Source organism: Scaptodrosophila lebanonensis, unplaced genomic scaffold, assembly GCF_003285725.1.
Source record: "Scaptodrosophila lebanonensis strain 11010-0011.00,11010-0021.00 unplaced genomic scaffold, SlebRS2 tig00000061-arrow-pilon, whole genome shotgun sequence".
In the NCBI taxonomy this organism is placed as follows: Eukaryota; Metazoa; Arthropoda; class Insecta; order Diptera; family Drosophilidae; genus Scaptodrosophila; species Scaptodrosophila lebanonensis.
The window spans coordinates 5636296-5652074 of record NW_022060554.1 but is presented as its reverse complement, the minus strand read 5'-3'; the positions used below and the strand labels follow the sequence as shown (position 1 = coordinate 5652074).

General features: G+C 43.5%; 5 protein-coding genes across 7 annotated transcripts; 3 read left to right on the top strand and 2 right to left on the bottom strand.

Moving 5' to 3' along the window:
• The first annotated feature begins 503 nt into the window (after positions 1–503).
• On the top strand, positions 504–5920 carry LOC115624684 (serrate RNA effector molecule homolog). Of its 3 annotated transcripts, none has more exons than XM_030519487.1 (8): positions 515–658; positions 1066–1215; positions 1281–1471; positions 1532–1808; positions 2483–2549; positions 2607–4675; positions 4741–4842; positions 5664–5920. In XM_030519487.1, exons 2-8 carry the CDS (start codon positions 1076–1078, stop codon positions 5731–5733), a joined length of 2916 nt encoding a protein of 971 aa, XP_030375347.1. In that variant the 5' UTR covers positions 515–658; positions 1066–1075; the 3' UTR covers positions 5734–5920. The 3 variants fall into 3 exon arrangements, 2 of the variants coding, with proteins under 2 accessions (XP_030375347.1, XP_030375346.1); XM_030519486.1 differs by lacking the exon at positions 5664–5920 and adding an exon at positions 5286–5589; XR_003995483.1 differs by lacking the exons at positions 4741–4842; positions 5664–5920 and adding an exon at positions 1965–2263 and having other exon boundaries at positions 504–658; positions 2607–2681.
• Positions 5921–6019: 99 nt separating this feature from the next.
• Positions 6020–9684, top strand: LOC115624873 (SET domain-containing protein SmydA-8). The gene is made up of 3 exons (XM_030519718.1): positions 6020–6111; positions 7740–8078; positions 8273–9684. Exons 1-3 carry the CDS (start codon positions 6020–6022, stop codon positions 9603–9605), a joined length of 1764 nt encoding a protein of 587 aa, XP_030375578.1. The 3' UTR covers positions 9606–9684.
• On the bottom strand, positions 9635–10800 carry LOC115624704 (mitochondrial mRNA pseudouridine synthase Trub2). The gene is made up of 3 exons (XM_030519519.1): positions 10617–10800; positions 10341–10553; positions 9635–10277 (listed from the first exon to the last, which is right to left on the bottom strand). The coding sequence occupies exons 1-3, from the start codon at positions 10744–10746 to the stop codon at positions 9658–9660; spliced, it is 963 nt and encodes a 320-aa protein (XP_030375379.1). The 5' UTR covers positions 10747–10800; the 3' UTR covers positions 9635–9657.
• A 490-nt stretch (positions 10801–11290) lies between these two features.
• LOC115624731 (WD repeat-containing protein 74) lies at positions 11291–12838 on the top strand. The gene is made up of 4 exons (XM_030519557.1): positions 11291–11441; positions 11508–12211; positions 12272–12627; positions 12687–12838. The coding sequence occupies exons 1-4, from the start codon at positions 11354–11356 to the stop codon at positions 12775–12777; spliced, it is 1239 nt and encodes a 412-aa protein (XP_030375417.1). The 5' UTR covers positions 11291–11353; the 3' UTR covers positions 12778–12838.
• A 6-nt stretch (positions 12839–12844) lies between these two features.
• LOC115624871 (sodium channel protein Nach) lies at positions 12845–14933 on the bottom strand. The gene is made up of 6 exons (XM_030519715.1): positions 14764–14933; positions 14503–14706; positions 13709–14445; positions 13206–13323; positions 13043–13152; positions 12845–12984 (listed from the first exon to the last, which is right to left on the bottom strand). The coding sequence occupies exons 1-6, from the start codon at positions 14931–14933 to the stop codon at positions 12845–12847; spliced, it is 1479 nt and encodes a 492-aa protein (XP_030375575.1).
• Positions 14934–15779: the final 846 nt, after the last annotated feature.

Here is a 15779-nt window from a genome sequence, read left to right as displayed (position 1 = left end):
AAACATTAATCGGTGTATAAAGTATTTAAGTATCCCTTTAAGCGCACAAAAACGACTACACGAATTTTGCTGGAACCAATCTACCATGTAAAAACAGAATGAGGTTTATATATACGCAGAAATATGATACTTGATACTGCCAGATCTGCCAGCACCGCATCAGTAGAGGGTGGTAACTTTAATAATTTGGTGCATCTTTTGTATTCACCGCAAGCAGGCGTGTACCACATGTCAAATAATTCACTTCGCTGTGGTTTCCAAAACATTTTAGACATAACATTTGCGCTTACAGTTTCATAATAGGTTACTAGGTCCTTTTTTTCAAAACCGTTACAAAGGCGTTGTTTATAATAAATGGCGTTGTTTATAATATAAAAAGCAGTTTCAGTGGATGCTGAGCTCAAACTGTCTGTACCTACCGGTATTTAGTCAACTATTATTTATATTTCTAAATCTTGTATAAATCCGAATGTGGTGAGTTTTAGTATTTGAATTTGAACGTTGGTAGCAACTTGACATTGCGATAACTCCGACCATGTGGTATATTAGGTGGATAAGCCGGCGGCATTGTGTTTCAGTATTTTGGCATTTTCACTGAACTGGCCACACTATTTATCGGCTTTTTTTCGATACAGATCTACACGCACACTCTAAATAGGTGAGGTTGCAAAAAATAACTTTATAAATTCATTTAAAATAAAGTACGTGCACATTTTAAAAAAGTTTTTCTCAGTTTCCATAATTTTCAGTTGCAAAGTGGTGAAATATAGCACGTAAGGGTTGTTTGTACATACCCGGTACTCGAGTTGGCAAGATGGCGGCAGTGGCAACTTTTCTCGGTTTTTCTTGCATAAAAAACAAAATGAATTGAAAGTTTATCCACATCTAAAATGCGTCAATACTGTACCAAAGTTTAGTATCAGGTTATATTGCGTTAATTGCCGTAGTTCGCCACCAGTACCACAGCCTCTTTCACAGCTTTCACTCGATTGGAAGACAATAAATATTACATATACATACATACATATGCGTACGTACAATGTTTTTATGAAATTGCATTTTCAGGTGACTTACAATGGCTGATTCGGACGATGAGTACGACCGCAAGCGGCGTGATAAATTCCGTGGCGAGCGCAGCGATAGCTATCGACCAGAAAGGCGTGACGAGCGGCGGCCAATAAACAGTAGCAGTGCACGCGACGATTGGGCAGAACGGTAAGTGTTAATTATTATGCGTTGTAATACACTGCTAAATGGTCACTGCACGCTTTGTTATACAGCAATCCGTTCCGTGGAGCTGCTGCGTCCAGTGGTGGTGGGGGCGGCGCACGCCATCGCCCCGATTATAGCGACTACCGGGGGCCAGGACCACGCCCGCGCTATAGCTCACCCGGCCGAGATATGCCGCCAGCAAAGCGCATGCGACCCGACTGGGGCGATAGTGAAATGCGCCCCAATCACCGATTTGGTGGTAAGTTTATACTGGCAGCGACTTTCTATGGACATATTTTACTTACCGGCTTTGTTGCAGGCTACGATCCCTATCTCATGCAGGCTTGGAACGATCATTACCAGTCGCTGCAATCAGCATATCCTCATCCTGGACATGGCCCACCATCGCGCGATACGGCTGGAAGCAACAGCGATACACTAACACAGCCGGCTATGCTGTCGCTAAAACAGTTTTTGGACACCCAGGATGAGGGCATTTCAGACTCGGAAGTGATGCGCAAGTACACCGAATACAAGACAGACTTTAAGCGCCAGCAGCTGAATGAGTTCTTTGTGGCGCACAAGGACGAGGAATGGTGAGTGTTGTCCTTCAGTCGGGTTAGTTTTTCCACAGGGTTGGGCAGCCGACGATGTTAATTAACTCATAATTTTTGTTTTATTTCTCTGCGTCTCAATTGAATTTCTCTGCGCATTTCTTGAATTCAACTGAAATCATAACTATGTATATTAAGTTTTTCTCTGCAGCTTGTTGCGTTTGTGGCATGATGCAAACGTTCATAAAATCTCGTGCGAAACGCCGGTGGCGTTGGCAACAATCCGTAGCCCCATTTGTAGAGAGCAAGATTGTTAGCCGTTGCGCTGAACTGCAGAACTATTGATTGATCATTTAATAATTTTAAATTACCCGGCGAGCAATGCCGTGGGTGTTGTATTTTGAAACCGCGTTTTATTTAAATTCGAATGAGTCCAAATACCAAACACTTAACTATTATAAAAGAATACACATGTACATATGAAAACGATTGCAAAGGTAAGACTGGGTCACATGTGCAAAAATAAAAAGCTATAATAACAACTAATCATTAAAATTACTGAAAAATAGCAAACAGGAGGTGCGGAATGTTCTAGAAATGCCAATTGCCATACGAACATCACTACATACATGTGTTTAAAAAATATTTGTTATTTGCAGTGTTTAACAAAGGCTATCCCATTAATCGCTCATGCACGGCTTTTTGCTCTTTCGCAGGTTCAAAAACAAATATCATCCCGAAGACAGTTTGCGACGAAGCGAGGAACAGCGCGGCTTTTTAAAGGTGTGATTTTTAAGTTTACACTTTAATATGGTCTCAGAACTTTGTTTTTCGTTGCAGAAACGCACCGAAGTATTTGTAGAACTTCTGGAAAACGGCACCATTGACAATGTGAAGGTCGACTCCTCACAGGGCGAAGCATTGGTCCGTGTGTTGGACGTTTGTGTGATCAAACTAGAAGGTGGAACTGATGAGGATCTTAAAGTTCTTGATGAAAAACCCAAGGAGCCGCTGGTGTACGAGCGTAAAACAGAACCCGCTGAGCCGCAAATCAAGCCCAAAGAAGAGCGCACCAAAAAAGACAGCATAGAGAATGACAAAGATTTTTCTAAACCTTTGTCACCTCATTTAAATCCAGTTCCAATGGGATCCGATGAGGAAAATTGGGATGACGATGTGCCGGCGCCGACCAAAAACCAGACAAAGGAGCAGGACAACCTCATTGATGATAAAGCTGAGTCGACGAAGGGAGACGATGGCAGTGGCACAGAAAGCACCAAAGATATAAAAAGAAAGAAGACCAAGAAACGCAAGCGCAAAAGTTCCAATGATGATAGCGTATCCTCTTCTGATTCAGATTCCAATATAAGTTCCGATGATGAAGAAGACGAGCAAAAACTCAAAGACAAGTACGATGTGGAGGATGGACTTAGAGCAGAACAAAAGGCAGAGATGGAAAAGGATAGAGCTGACATAAAACCCGTGCCTAAAGATGTAGATGAAGAAACGGCCAAGGAGACCACAAAATCAATGGATACTGCTAAAGCTGACATAAAAAGCGACTTAGGCGAAAACAGCACTGAAACCGAAGTCATAACAGAGGGAGAAAAGGATGCAAAAGAAGAGAATCAAATGGACACAAATGAACAGACAGACAATACGGAGTCTGCCAAATCAGAAACTAACGAGACTTCTGCCGATGAACCGCCAAAGTCGACCAACAACGACGAAAACGAACCAATCGACGTCGACAAGCTAAAAGATGGCCCACATCCTCGTGCGTTGCATCGCACCTCGTCCATCTTTCTTCGAAACTTGGCGCCTTCGATTACCAAGGCAGAAATCGAGGCGATCTGCACGCGCTTCGCCGGCTACCTCCGAGTTGCTATTGCGGACCCATTAGTGGAGCGTCGTTGGTACCGACGTGGTTGGATTACGTTTACGCGTGATGTTAACATTAAGGAGATTTGCTGGAGCCTGAACAATCAGCGTTTACGTGACTGCGAAATGGGGGCCATTGTCAACCGCGATCTGAGCCGTCGTGTTCGTCCAGCCAATGGAATTACGGCCCATAAACAAGTTGTGCGTGCCGACATTAAACTATGCGCGAAGATAGCCATGAATTTGGACGAGCGCTTCAAGTTGTGGAGCGATCCAGCCGCGGAAGATACAACGACGCAGACTATTGTAGGTGAAAGTGCAAAGAACGGCAGTAACGTCGCTGGCAGTGCAAGGTATGGCTTTAACACCAAGAATCCAGTTCTGCAAAATATTACGGACTACTTGATCGAAGAGGCGTCGGCCGAGGAAGAAGAGCTGCTTGGTCTGGCGGGCGACAGCAAAGATGCGGAGGGCGAGCCCATTGAGCGCGACGAGCAGCTGCTAGCTGTGCTCGATCGGTTGGTGCTCTACTTGCGCATCGTGCATTCTGTGGACTACTATAATCATTGCGAATATCCCTACGAGGACGAGATGCCTAATCGCTGTGGTATCATTCATGCCCGCGGGCCCGCGCCCCTTCGGGTGACCAACAACGATGTGCAGGAGTACAATAAAGCGTACGAAGGAAAACTGCAGCAATTTTTGACCAAGATTGTGTTGCTCAGCGACGATGAGATCAAGGATCTGGGCTCCAAAGATGCCGAAACCGAGGTTGAAAAGTTCGTGCAGGCCAATACCCAGGAGCTGGCAAAAGACAAGTGGCTTTGTCCACTGTCGGGCAAGAAATTTAAGGGACCCGAGTTTATACGCAAGCACATTTTTAACAAGCATGAGGAGAAGGTGGACGAGGTTCGTAAGGAAGTGCAATATTTCAATAACTATTTGCGCGATCCCAAGCGCCCACAGCTGCCAGAACATCCTGGCACAACGAAACGCCCCGAAGCAGATGGAGTGCGAGGAGGAAGCGGGTAAGGCCTTACCTGTAAGAGAAGTAAAAGTTGCAATAAATACTCACTTTTCTTTTCTCTTATAGTTTTCGCCCACCTATGTATCCTCCATTTTCAGCCATGCCCTATGGCTTTGCACCACCGATGATGGGTGGCCGAGGTGGACGCGGTTTCGCACCAGTACGCAGGTTAGTCACCAAATTTTTTCTTGTTGTTGCTATTTTCTTTAGCTGTAAGCGCGATAGAATTTTACAGAAGCTACACTTGGTTTTAGGGCACATAGGAACATCTCTTAATAGATATTTTAAATCTCGTTCATGCTTGGGAAACAGTTGTCCTCCCATCTTTAAAATGCCTAAAAATAAGTAGTATTACTTTGGTAGCGCTTCATCGACACAGTTCTCCCAAATGTTTCACGGTGTCTTGCATCAAGCTTTTTATAAAAAAATATTGTCCAATCGAAGCAACTCGGGAAAGAAATGCTAAATGGAGCACACTTTTCCATAATGCTCTTTCGCGCCCCTAATTGTTTGTTGTATATGTTTTCCTGCCCATTTATTTTGATTTCATATGTTGTTGATGGTCTAAACAAAATTTGTCACAACTTTCTTGTGTCGCAAATTTTTTGCAGAGAATTGCCTTTGGAACATCAACGCCGCCTTATCGGTTACCATGATTTGGATGCGCCCGCTAATACCGATATGTTCGACTAAATACAAAACACAAAACACAATTTTTAGAATTTCGAGCTGCAGTTTTAAAAGCAATTCAAGCAATGAAAAAGCAACTACATTACAATGACAATTTTTGTGTACAATATGCCAATTGTATTTTGCCGAGACAAACACATAAAGCTATTTGGATAAAAACAAACTGAAACACCATTTGCTTGATACGTTTATAAATATATCTACCATGCATACATATAAAATAAATGTTTGTTTCTGTTTCGACCTCGATTTGCGTAAATAATTCTTATTCTCTAAATTCCATTTTCGTTGCTTTACAGACCCGGTGGTTTTGATTATCGCCCCAGATCACACTACCGGGACTTGGACGCCCCGCAAGAGCCATACTAAAAGCATACAAATTTTATACAGAACTCAGCATATAGTTACAACACGATAGTTTTCAATCGAACATGCACAATTATAGGCCAGACAATTAAATTATTTACAAACAATAAAAAATACTTTAAATTATGTTTTGTATGCTAACTGTTAAGAGACTCCACGGATCTTAAATAAAAATGACAGCTAAAACAAATTCAGTTGTGGGTTAATAAAATGAATTACATGGAAACAAAATGGACTTCAAGATGTCATAGTCTGCCAGCCTAATTGATTGACTAAAAACCGCCAGATAATGGTAAGACACTGGCTACATACATTGGTCGATGACACATTGATGCCGAAGCAGCTTAACCTTTTAAAAAGCTCTATTGATCATGGCTTGAGGTAAGGGCCGGGGATCAGGTGTAGCGCGCGTAAAAAATTGTACACATTTTTAATAGGATCCGGAGGTATGCCTAATTGCTAATAGGCTTATTGGGGCTATAGAAGATCCTGTGAGCAGACCAACCAAGCGTAGAGCTTAGCACCGATATCCTCTGGTCTCTGATCGTATGGCTTCTAGTAAACTTTATTTGCGCTTGGATTAGTTAAGTTCAAGTTTTTGGCATTTCAAAATATGTACGAATTCAACTTTTTGGTTTTTTTTGCTCACGGCTACCTTGCGATTTAGAGCACGAAGTATTCAAGGACGTTGTTATCCTCTAAGACGAAATAATACTACAAATAGGAGCGAATGCTTCAGTCGAGCAAGGCCGACAGTGAAATACCTTTTACCCAAACAAACTTACGGCGCTGAGTTATATGGACCCATTGCAGGAGCGTGTCTGTGTGTGTTTGTGCAAAGCAGCAAAAACAACAACAGCTGCGGGCAGAGATTACATTTATGGCTATAACTTCCTTAAAAACCGGCAAATCAAAATGGAACTTGGCCACAACTCGGACACATAATCACTAACTGGAGGTATTTGCCAAATTTGAGTGAACAAGTTCTCAGAATTGCGGGTGTTATGGAAAATCACGAATTGCCTGGGATTTTCTGCGTATTCATATGAGGCATTTTGGACTAAAATTTCGTGCCTCTAGTCTCTGAGATATAAATAATTATAAGAACGGCGTTTCTGGAAATCTTCTATAAGGGGAAGTGGCGGGCATCTGTGAGCAAAATGTTGTGTTTCTATCTCTTATAGTCTGTAAGATGTGTTCATACTGATCATAATAAGTATGCTCTTGTACATTTCATGTACAGATTATAAAAACCAAACTTGTCCTTTCTCGAATTTAGAAGAATCTGGATACCAATTTTGGTAATTCTAGCTCTTATACATTCTGAGATCCTTGTTTTCAGACAGACAGACGGACATTTTCAAATCGACTCGTCTTATACTGATCGGAGATGCATGTAGAAGGCATCATTGCATACTTTGCCCAAACCTACTAATATAAGTACACAGGGTATACTCGTAATTATACTGAGCAGATGGACACAAATGTCCGAATGAAAAGACTTGTGAGTATTTTCTTTCTAGTAGGAAGATTTCTTGGTTAACCGAACGATAGATTGTGTACCAAATAATTGTTGCTTAGAAGACCTTTAACACTCTGATTTGGTGGCAAATTGGATGACAAATGGTATGTATGCTTTTGAAGTTAAATTACATATGTATGCACATGGAAGTTGGAATTAATATTGGATATGTCGAGTTAAAGGGCACCCTGTATACAGAAATCTATATGAACTCAATTTTGGTGCCTGGTGCGCTGAGACTTACGCGTCAATTTAAAGAGAGCAAAGTAAATTCTGAGTGAGCACAGAGCGAAGAAAATGTTTGGAAATAAGCGCTAAAAATAAATTACACCAAAACGCATATAACGCACTAATTGATCAGATCAGAAAATTTATATTGTGTCGCATAACGGCAGCAAAAGTAGAGAAAAGATCAGTTATCCCTTAAATTTTCAAAAGTATTGCTATAGAAGGAGCTGACGCCCACACCCACAGCCTAAACCGTTAGAATCGGAATGCTGAGCCACGACTGCCCCGTCTGCGGTGTGGCCGCCACGCGCGCCTGCACGCGCTGCAAAATGGTCCGATACTGCGATGGGGAGCATCAGAAACAGCATTGGCCTCAGCATAAAAAGAGCTGCAAGCCGTATCGCGAGGCAGTAGATGAGCAGCTGGGCCGCTACCTGGTAGCCACTCAGGACCTAAAGGCAAAGCAGATTATATTTGTCGAGGACCCCATTGTGGTGGGGCCCAAGTGGTATCTGTCTAAAACAGAAAAAACTTCCATTATCGTGCCCTGTGTCGCTTGCTATACGCCCTGTCGCCTTGGCAAGCATTTGTGTCGCAGGTATGTCCACATTTGGATGTAGGAAATTGTTGGTTTTGGAATTACATATTCCATAAACTTCTTTTGGAGCACTCCAACTACTCCGGGAATCAGATAGAAGAGTTGGAAACTTTACACTGCTTGGCATAGGGGTTCCGCGTTGTCTGGCACTTCAGACAAGGGTTTACTATAAAAGCTGATCTTTGTCGTTGCAGGTGCCGTTGGCCCGTCTGCAGTGCGAACTGCGTGCACGAGAGCCTGGAATGCACAGTACTCAGTCTGGGTCAGGGACCAGCGGCCAAATCGGATACAAGGGGCTTGAGAAATTATTACCGCGAGGATGCATTACTGGTTCTTAAGTGCTTGTTGCTGCAGCGCCAGGCGCCGGAGCGCTGGGCAGCGCTGCTTCAGATGCAATCGCACGAAGAGGAGCGTAAGGGTACCGAACTGCACCAAGAGGTGGAGAAGCGGATTGTAAGCTATTTGCATCGTAATTTCCTGCACCGTCTCAATCAGGTAGCTAAGCATTGTAAAGAGCGCCTCATATCTGAATACGAGCCAGAGCTGATTCATCGTATTTGTGGAATCATTGAGACTAATTATATGGTTATCGAACTGGCCACTGGAGTGGAACTAAGCGGCCTGTTCCGCAACGCCTGCATGATGGAGCATGACTGCCAGCCAAACTGCTACTTCCAATTTGATAATCTCACGCATCAGATTGCTGTTCACGCTGGCTGTGACATCAAGAAGGGCGAACACCTTAAAATCACATACACAAACATTTTGTGGGGCACGCATATGCGACAGCATCACCTTGGAATGACTAAGCACTTCAACTGCCGTTGCGCGCGCTGCCTGGATCCAACCGAGTTCGGCAGCTATGTGAGTGCTTTGCGTTGCTTGGGCGATGTCAATAAGACGTGCACGGGCATACAGCTTCCGATTGATCCGCTCAACGAACACACGCAATGGAAGTGCGACACGTGCCCCATGGTTGTAGAAACTGCTTATGTGACCGGCTTGCAGACGCATATGTCCGACGACGTGGAAAAACTGCTGGCGGGTCGGCCGACGGCTAGTCAAGTGGAACTGCTACTGGCGCGCCTCTCGCAAATGCTGCATCCCAATCATTTTCATATTTTCAATCTGAAGCACACGTTAATCCAACTGTACGGCTATGAGGTGGGTTTGGAGTTGGCGTCGCTAAGCGACGCGCAGCTAGATCGCAAGTTGCGGCTGTGCGACGAATTGTACGATATCTGCCAACGGCTAGACCCCCATAGCATCAAACTCGCCATCTATGTTACTGTTATACTCATTGAGATGGCACACGCCCTGGAACAACAGGCGAACCGGCAATCGGAGCAAACCCAGGCTTTGGTCATTCTCGAAAAGGCTCGGGCTCGTTTGATGGAGGCACATGAAGTTCTAGAGAAGGAGCACGACTCGGTGGCAGGTAGAAAGTTGTACATGAAGCTACAAAAAGAAGTCTTTGAGCTGGACAAGCTAATGGTAGCGCAAAGTCATGACCGCCACACAGCGTAGATTATAACCAAAAAAAATAACATTGAATGTATATTTAAAACTATAATAAATATTACGCTGTATTTTGATTTGCATACAAGTCTACACGTTGTTGATTCAGTAGCTGTGGATGCGATTTTAAAATCTCGCGTTGTTGACGCAGGTTCTTTATGATGCCCGGCAAATGCCAACCATGTCGTAGCAGACTGTCGGTTACATCAAAATGGGCATGTCTTATGCAACGCAGTTGAGCACAGTGTGCCACGGTGCGCAGCTCCAGAGCCATGTCGTGTACTAACGCAGCCAAGTAGTCCTCGCTCTCATTAATAGCATGCACCTCCAAAGTAAAGTTTGGGCGTTCGAAGTGTATGAGCTTGAGACTATATATCACTGGCTGGCTGTTGTTGGTTGGACGTAGGGGACCCTTGCATGCCAGTTCGTAGGCAGCCTGCGTTTGAAGATCCACCCCACACAGCTCGTACATTTTGCGCTGATGTGAAGCTTGCATTGACGACGCAAGTGCGCTAATGCGATCCGCTGACACATGTCCATGCTTGGCACGCACCGTTATATGTGAGCCAGGCAGGTGACTTTCCGTCGCTATACCCATGCGGCCGGTCACGTGGTATATGCGGATTGGTCGATTGCGTTGAATGCGACTGGACTGTCGCAGTCCAGCGTTAAGGCCAAACACTAGTTAGATGTTAATAACATTTAGTTACTGCATATGTATAGGCAGTTTGTAGAAATTCTTACGACAAACCCCACTGGTGTGCACTCCAAGACTGGCCACAGGCGCAATTCGGCAGTCTTGCGGTATGTAACGTGGGCCAGCAGCGAGCACATGGTCGGACAAGTCCGTGTCGCTGGATATTTTATGTAGAACGGTGTCTGCCGCTGTGCCGGTTCCAAGCAACCGCATTTCTTCTGGCAATTTGCGTGGCTCACGCACATTCATTTCGTTTAGACCTTTAGCAAAGAGACTTTTAATCTAGCGAGGCACATTTAATCTGCCATCATCTATGTATCTACCTTTGCAAATGTTGGCCAAAATTGCAGTTCGTACTTGATGCACCTTCATCCCGGCGGGCTTGTAGACGTTTATAATGCCATTTAAGTGTTTCAATACTGTTGCAGCGTCGTAAACTTTCGTCAGAGACATTATTAATGCATTCGAATTACACAAAGACCGCTATTGAACTTAGGTTGCAGTTTGTTGTTACGAATCGTCCAGATGATTTGTAAACAGTGCTTGATAGGTTCATCCGCCTGCGTTGTGTAACACTGGCTGCTACTACAGTAAAACTTAGTGAAAGCACTAACCATACAACAAATATATTTTAAACAGTTAGTGGTTAAAGTTTAATGGTGTAAAATAAAGATTTAAAAATAATCAATACTATTTAATTCTTGAGATAACTTCAAATAATTCGCTTTAAAATGCGTATGTATCAATCAAAGATATTTTAGCCTTTAATTAGGATAATTTTATGATTGCCGCTGCAAAATTAACTTATTTAATTATTATGCTTATATTGCCTTCTTATTTACATATGTATGTAGGTATGCATATCGTTATGATTTGAATGTAGTATACCAAACTCACATCGCTACTGAATGTGGTATTTTTCTCATCAAAAGTGGTATTTCTGAAAGTAGTATTTCGGTACATTTACGAAGCGGTCTCACTTTAGCCAAAGCCGCACGTGTTGAATTTTGTAGGTGGTTTCTACTGCTTTTTTGTTGATTTGTATTTCTTTTTTAAAGAAATGAAGTGGACTACAGCAAATGTGAAGCACCCCAATTACACAGCCAAGCATGAAATTTTCGTGGGTACACACACAGGGTCATTTAAACGTAAGCCTACTGCCGTGCTGGTTGCTTGCTGCTTCAATATGAATTGTTTTTTACATGCATTTACAGATTTGCAGACCGGGAATGAGAAAAACCCCTACGCACAAACAAATCTTAGCGAACTAAGCAACCTTAGTAAGGACTCACGCATAACGGCACTGTCGTTCGGCAATGACGAGCAGACAGAAATCTTGCTCGGACGAGCCCAAAATAACGCGGAATTACACTCCTTAGCTCCTGGACCTTCAATGCGCCAGATCACTTTTAATGGAGCACCAATTGTTGGTTTGGTGCGTTGCAAGAGTCATCTGATAGCGGGCATTGGCAATGGGCAGATACAGAGCATAGACCTTGATACAATAACTGAGGGTGATGTAACTCCTCCCGTTGTTATTAGCACTGGCGATCACATGGACCATTTGCGTCAATGTCCTACTGCGCCTCACATTGTGGCCTGTGGTGGGAAGGCCCGTCAGAACAATCTTAAAGTTTACGACTTGAATGCCGAGGGGAAACTGATATTCAACTCAAAGAACGTGCCCCACGACTTCTTACAGCTGGAGGTGCCTGTTTGGGACAGCGATATAGGTTTCTTGGAGGGACCACACGTTTTAGCCACATGCTCACGTAAAGGCTATGTACGTGTATATGATTCGCGCAAACAGCGACGCCCTGTTTCCTACTTTGCCAGTGAGGAGCACGGCATGAGCTTTGCAACACTGGTAGCCCAAGGCAACTACATCTATACAGGCACAACAATGGGTGCATTGAAGGTAGAATAGATTGCGTGTATGTATTTTTCTTGGCACTTCTAAAATGTTTCTTTCATTCAGGCCTTTGACACACGACGCATGAAAACTCATGTACACACCTACAAAGGCTTTACGGGCAGTATAAGCGACCTACATTTGGATCCCACAGGCAGATATCTGAGCTCGGCTTGTTTGGATCGCTATGTACGCGTCCACGACGCCGAATCTACTGTGCAGCTCTACCAGTGTTATGTGAAATCGAAGGCTACTAAGGTGTTACTCAGACAATTCCAAGAGTCATCGCAGGAACAGCTTAGTAATAGTGATGAGGAGGTGGAAATTGATGCAGAACTACAACACAGAAGCAAAAACAAACCCAAAGCAACACCCGTAGATGATGAATATGAAAACATGTTTGATTCAATGCCAACAGTGGGGTAAGATTTTGTTATTTGTTTAAGTTGCTACCATCTCTCACTTGTTTCCTTCTATACAGGGACAGTGGTGACGAAGCGTCTGAGGAAAAAGGGGTAAAGAAACGGAAAGCACCTAAGCAAGAGCTCAAAAGTAAAAAGAAAAAACCGTAGATATATAAAAAAAATTTAAATAAGAATAAGACTAAAAGCAAATTAAAAATTTCCCCAAATACGTTTTCTATTGCCACGCTTGCTTAGACACTAAAACCTTTTGTAATTTGTAGTTCTTGTGCAACCGAAATGTGCAGTAGTAAAAGAACTCCACAATTGAAATCATGCTCAGTCCCAGGCACAAGTTGAAAATGCCACCCAAATCGGCTGCAAAACAAAAGCAGCCAGGTAAAGCTGAGTAATGTAGATCATTATATATACCTACAGAGCAGACCGGTCCAGGACATGACAGTTACTTTGCGTATGGCAGGCACTACTTGCTTCGCCAAATAGACGCGCAACACAAAGCTGTCGTTGGTTAGCAAGTCTGGCGTACTAAAAAGAGACTATTTAAAGGAAATCCATTGTTATATTCTATGTTATCTTACTATAGGTTGCTGACAGAGTACTGGTGCAAGTTTAAGTCCGTTTTATAGGATAGCGTGGAGTAGGTCACATCATAACAATTTGGTAGGCATTGATCGCAACGGACGCTCTTAAAGTTATCTGCAGGGGAGGAACATTTTAGTGTCAGGAATTTTCATAGTAAAGCAAGCTTAATGGGAGAACCTGATGAAGAATGTCAGCCATTTGTATAGATATGTATATATACACACGCTGCTGCGGTGTCTGCTGCAGACACCAGAACACCAAGCACGTGAATATCTTGAATATTTAATATAAATTATGTAACACGAGTAAACAGTGCAGCGGACTCGAGGCGCCAACGTCGTCATTTGCATGAGTGTGTGTGTGTGGTTGAGCATAAAAATTGCAACCGACATGATGTGGCGGAATGGGGCTGGACTTGGGGATGAGAGCACGTTCACTTTGCTTAAGCGCTTGCGGTCTGACAATGACAAACTACACCAAAACCATCACGCATACGTACCGTAGTTATCTGAATAGCAAAACGTATCGTTAAGATTGCACTCCTTGTATTTATCGTTGACAATGGGCAGCAGATAAGGATGACATCCGCACTGGCTGAATATGGCCTCCGTCTGACAGGAGAGCATGCAGGCTGCCTGCCGATAATTTCGAAGCTCCACGTCATCGGAGATGAGGCAATCCCGCTTACGCTGTGACAGCTCTAACACCTCGGCCGAGGAGCTTTGGACCGTGGGCGAGACCTCCACAAAGCTCTCCGAACCAGCAGTTATAGTGACCGATGCAGCGGATTCCGTGACATAGTCCATGGGATGGTGCACCAGGACTATCAAGCCGGTGCTCAGATTTCGCTCCGAGCCTTCGGTGCCTATAAAGGTTAGCCCCCCATCCATGCCGAAGATGTTTGCCGAAAAGGGTACAAAGCTGGTATTGCGAGGATTGTAGTTGAAGGAGCAGCAGGGACCCAAGTAGGCAGTTGTAGGTATGAAGGATAAATACTCATGACTCTGATTGCAGGGGAATTCACTAAAACCCCAAAAGCAGCGCTTCACGAAGTCTGCGCAACCGGGACTGACAGCTAAAGCAGCCTCCCAGGTGGATACATTGTTGATTGTTAGCACGGCATCAGTGATCTTATAGCTCTCGTGGGGGGGTGGCTGGAAGCTTTGGTCCGTGAATGCGTTTAAAAACTCAAAGCCGGCGATTACATCGCTAATGTCATACTCAGGCGGAATGTTGCTATAAAAATTATATTTCAGGGTTGAAGCTTGAAAATATGAGGGTTTTCAAACCTACAGCGTATTGACAAAGCGCTCCACCCGCTCCATGTTTACCACCTTGGGACTACAAATTGTGACTCCAGGAAAAGCCACGTCCGTAATAGATAAATCATTGGAAATAGTATTGAGAATAGGATACGAATAGAACTTGAGCCATAGCAGCATTGTCAGGTAAATGCTCAATAGCAGCAGCTGCAACAGTACCGATGCCCAAATGAATCTGTGATCTGGAACGTTATCGCATTGTGCGGTCTAAAACTGAGTTGTTAGCACCCACCTCGAGAGTCCTTCCGTGCGATTTTGGCGCAGTAGCCACATGCCGCTCACCTTGGTGCGTTCTGTGTACTCCCAGAAAGTTTGGACAATGGCCATCCGGAGCACGTAGATTCTAAAGGAGTGTTTGTCCTCTTTAACGCCCTTTTTAGTCGTAGATAGCTTTCTCTCCATTTTTTTTACCATCGCTGTTTAGACTGATTTACACCCAGTTCCTACGCTTATATAGACGCCAGTTGCCAGTCGTTAGTCTGACGCTAATGATGCTAACTTTCTATTTAGTAATTATGGACTTGATTAACTCGTTAATTCGTTCTAACTTGGACGACAGCTAGCCAACTTGTCAAAGTGAACTCAGCACATTAGTTGTAAATTAATTAACACGATATGGGATTCCTTAGGAAGGGCACACGTACTTACAAACACAGGTGTGTGTATTTCAATGACAATAGACCAAATAGAAATGAGATATTGATTTGCCTTCGGATTCGATATTTATTAATATTATTTTGACTGCATAAAACAGTACAGATTGGAATAAAAATATGCATTTTTATTAACTTACTTCATTTTTATACCCATTACCTGAAGGGTATAATGGGTACATTTGGTTTTTGGAAAGTATGTAACAAGCAGAAGGAAGCTCCTCCGACCCCATAAAGTATACTATTTATAGTCTTAATCAGCATGACGAGAAAAATCGATCTGGGCATGTTCGTCCGTCTGTCCGTCGATCCGTCCGTTTGTTTGTCAGTCCGTTAAGATTCACGCCTGGATTTCGGGAACGGCTGAGCGCTTATTAACCAAATTTGGTAAGTAGACGCTCCTTGTCCCTAAATATACTTTGTGGGGTCTGCGACGCCTCCTTCGGCCTGTTCCATTTTGCACATCCCGTAAACCTAATATACTACTATACAAGTACTCTTGTACATTTCATGTACTACTACTATATGTGCAGGTATACACCATTTACGTGACTTCAAAAACCCAAAGAGGTATAATCGATCAACATTTTTTTGT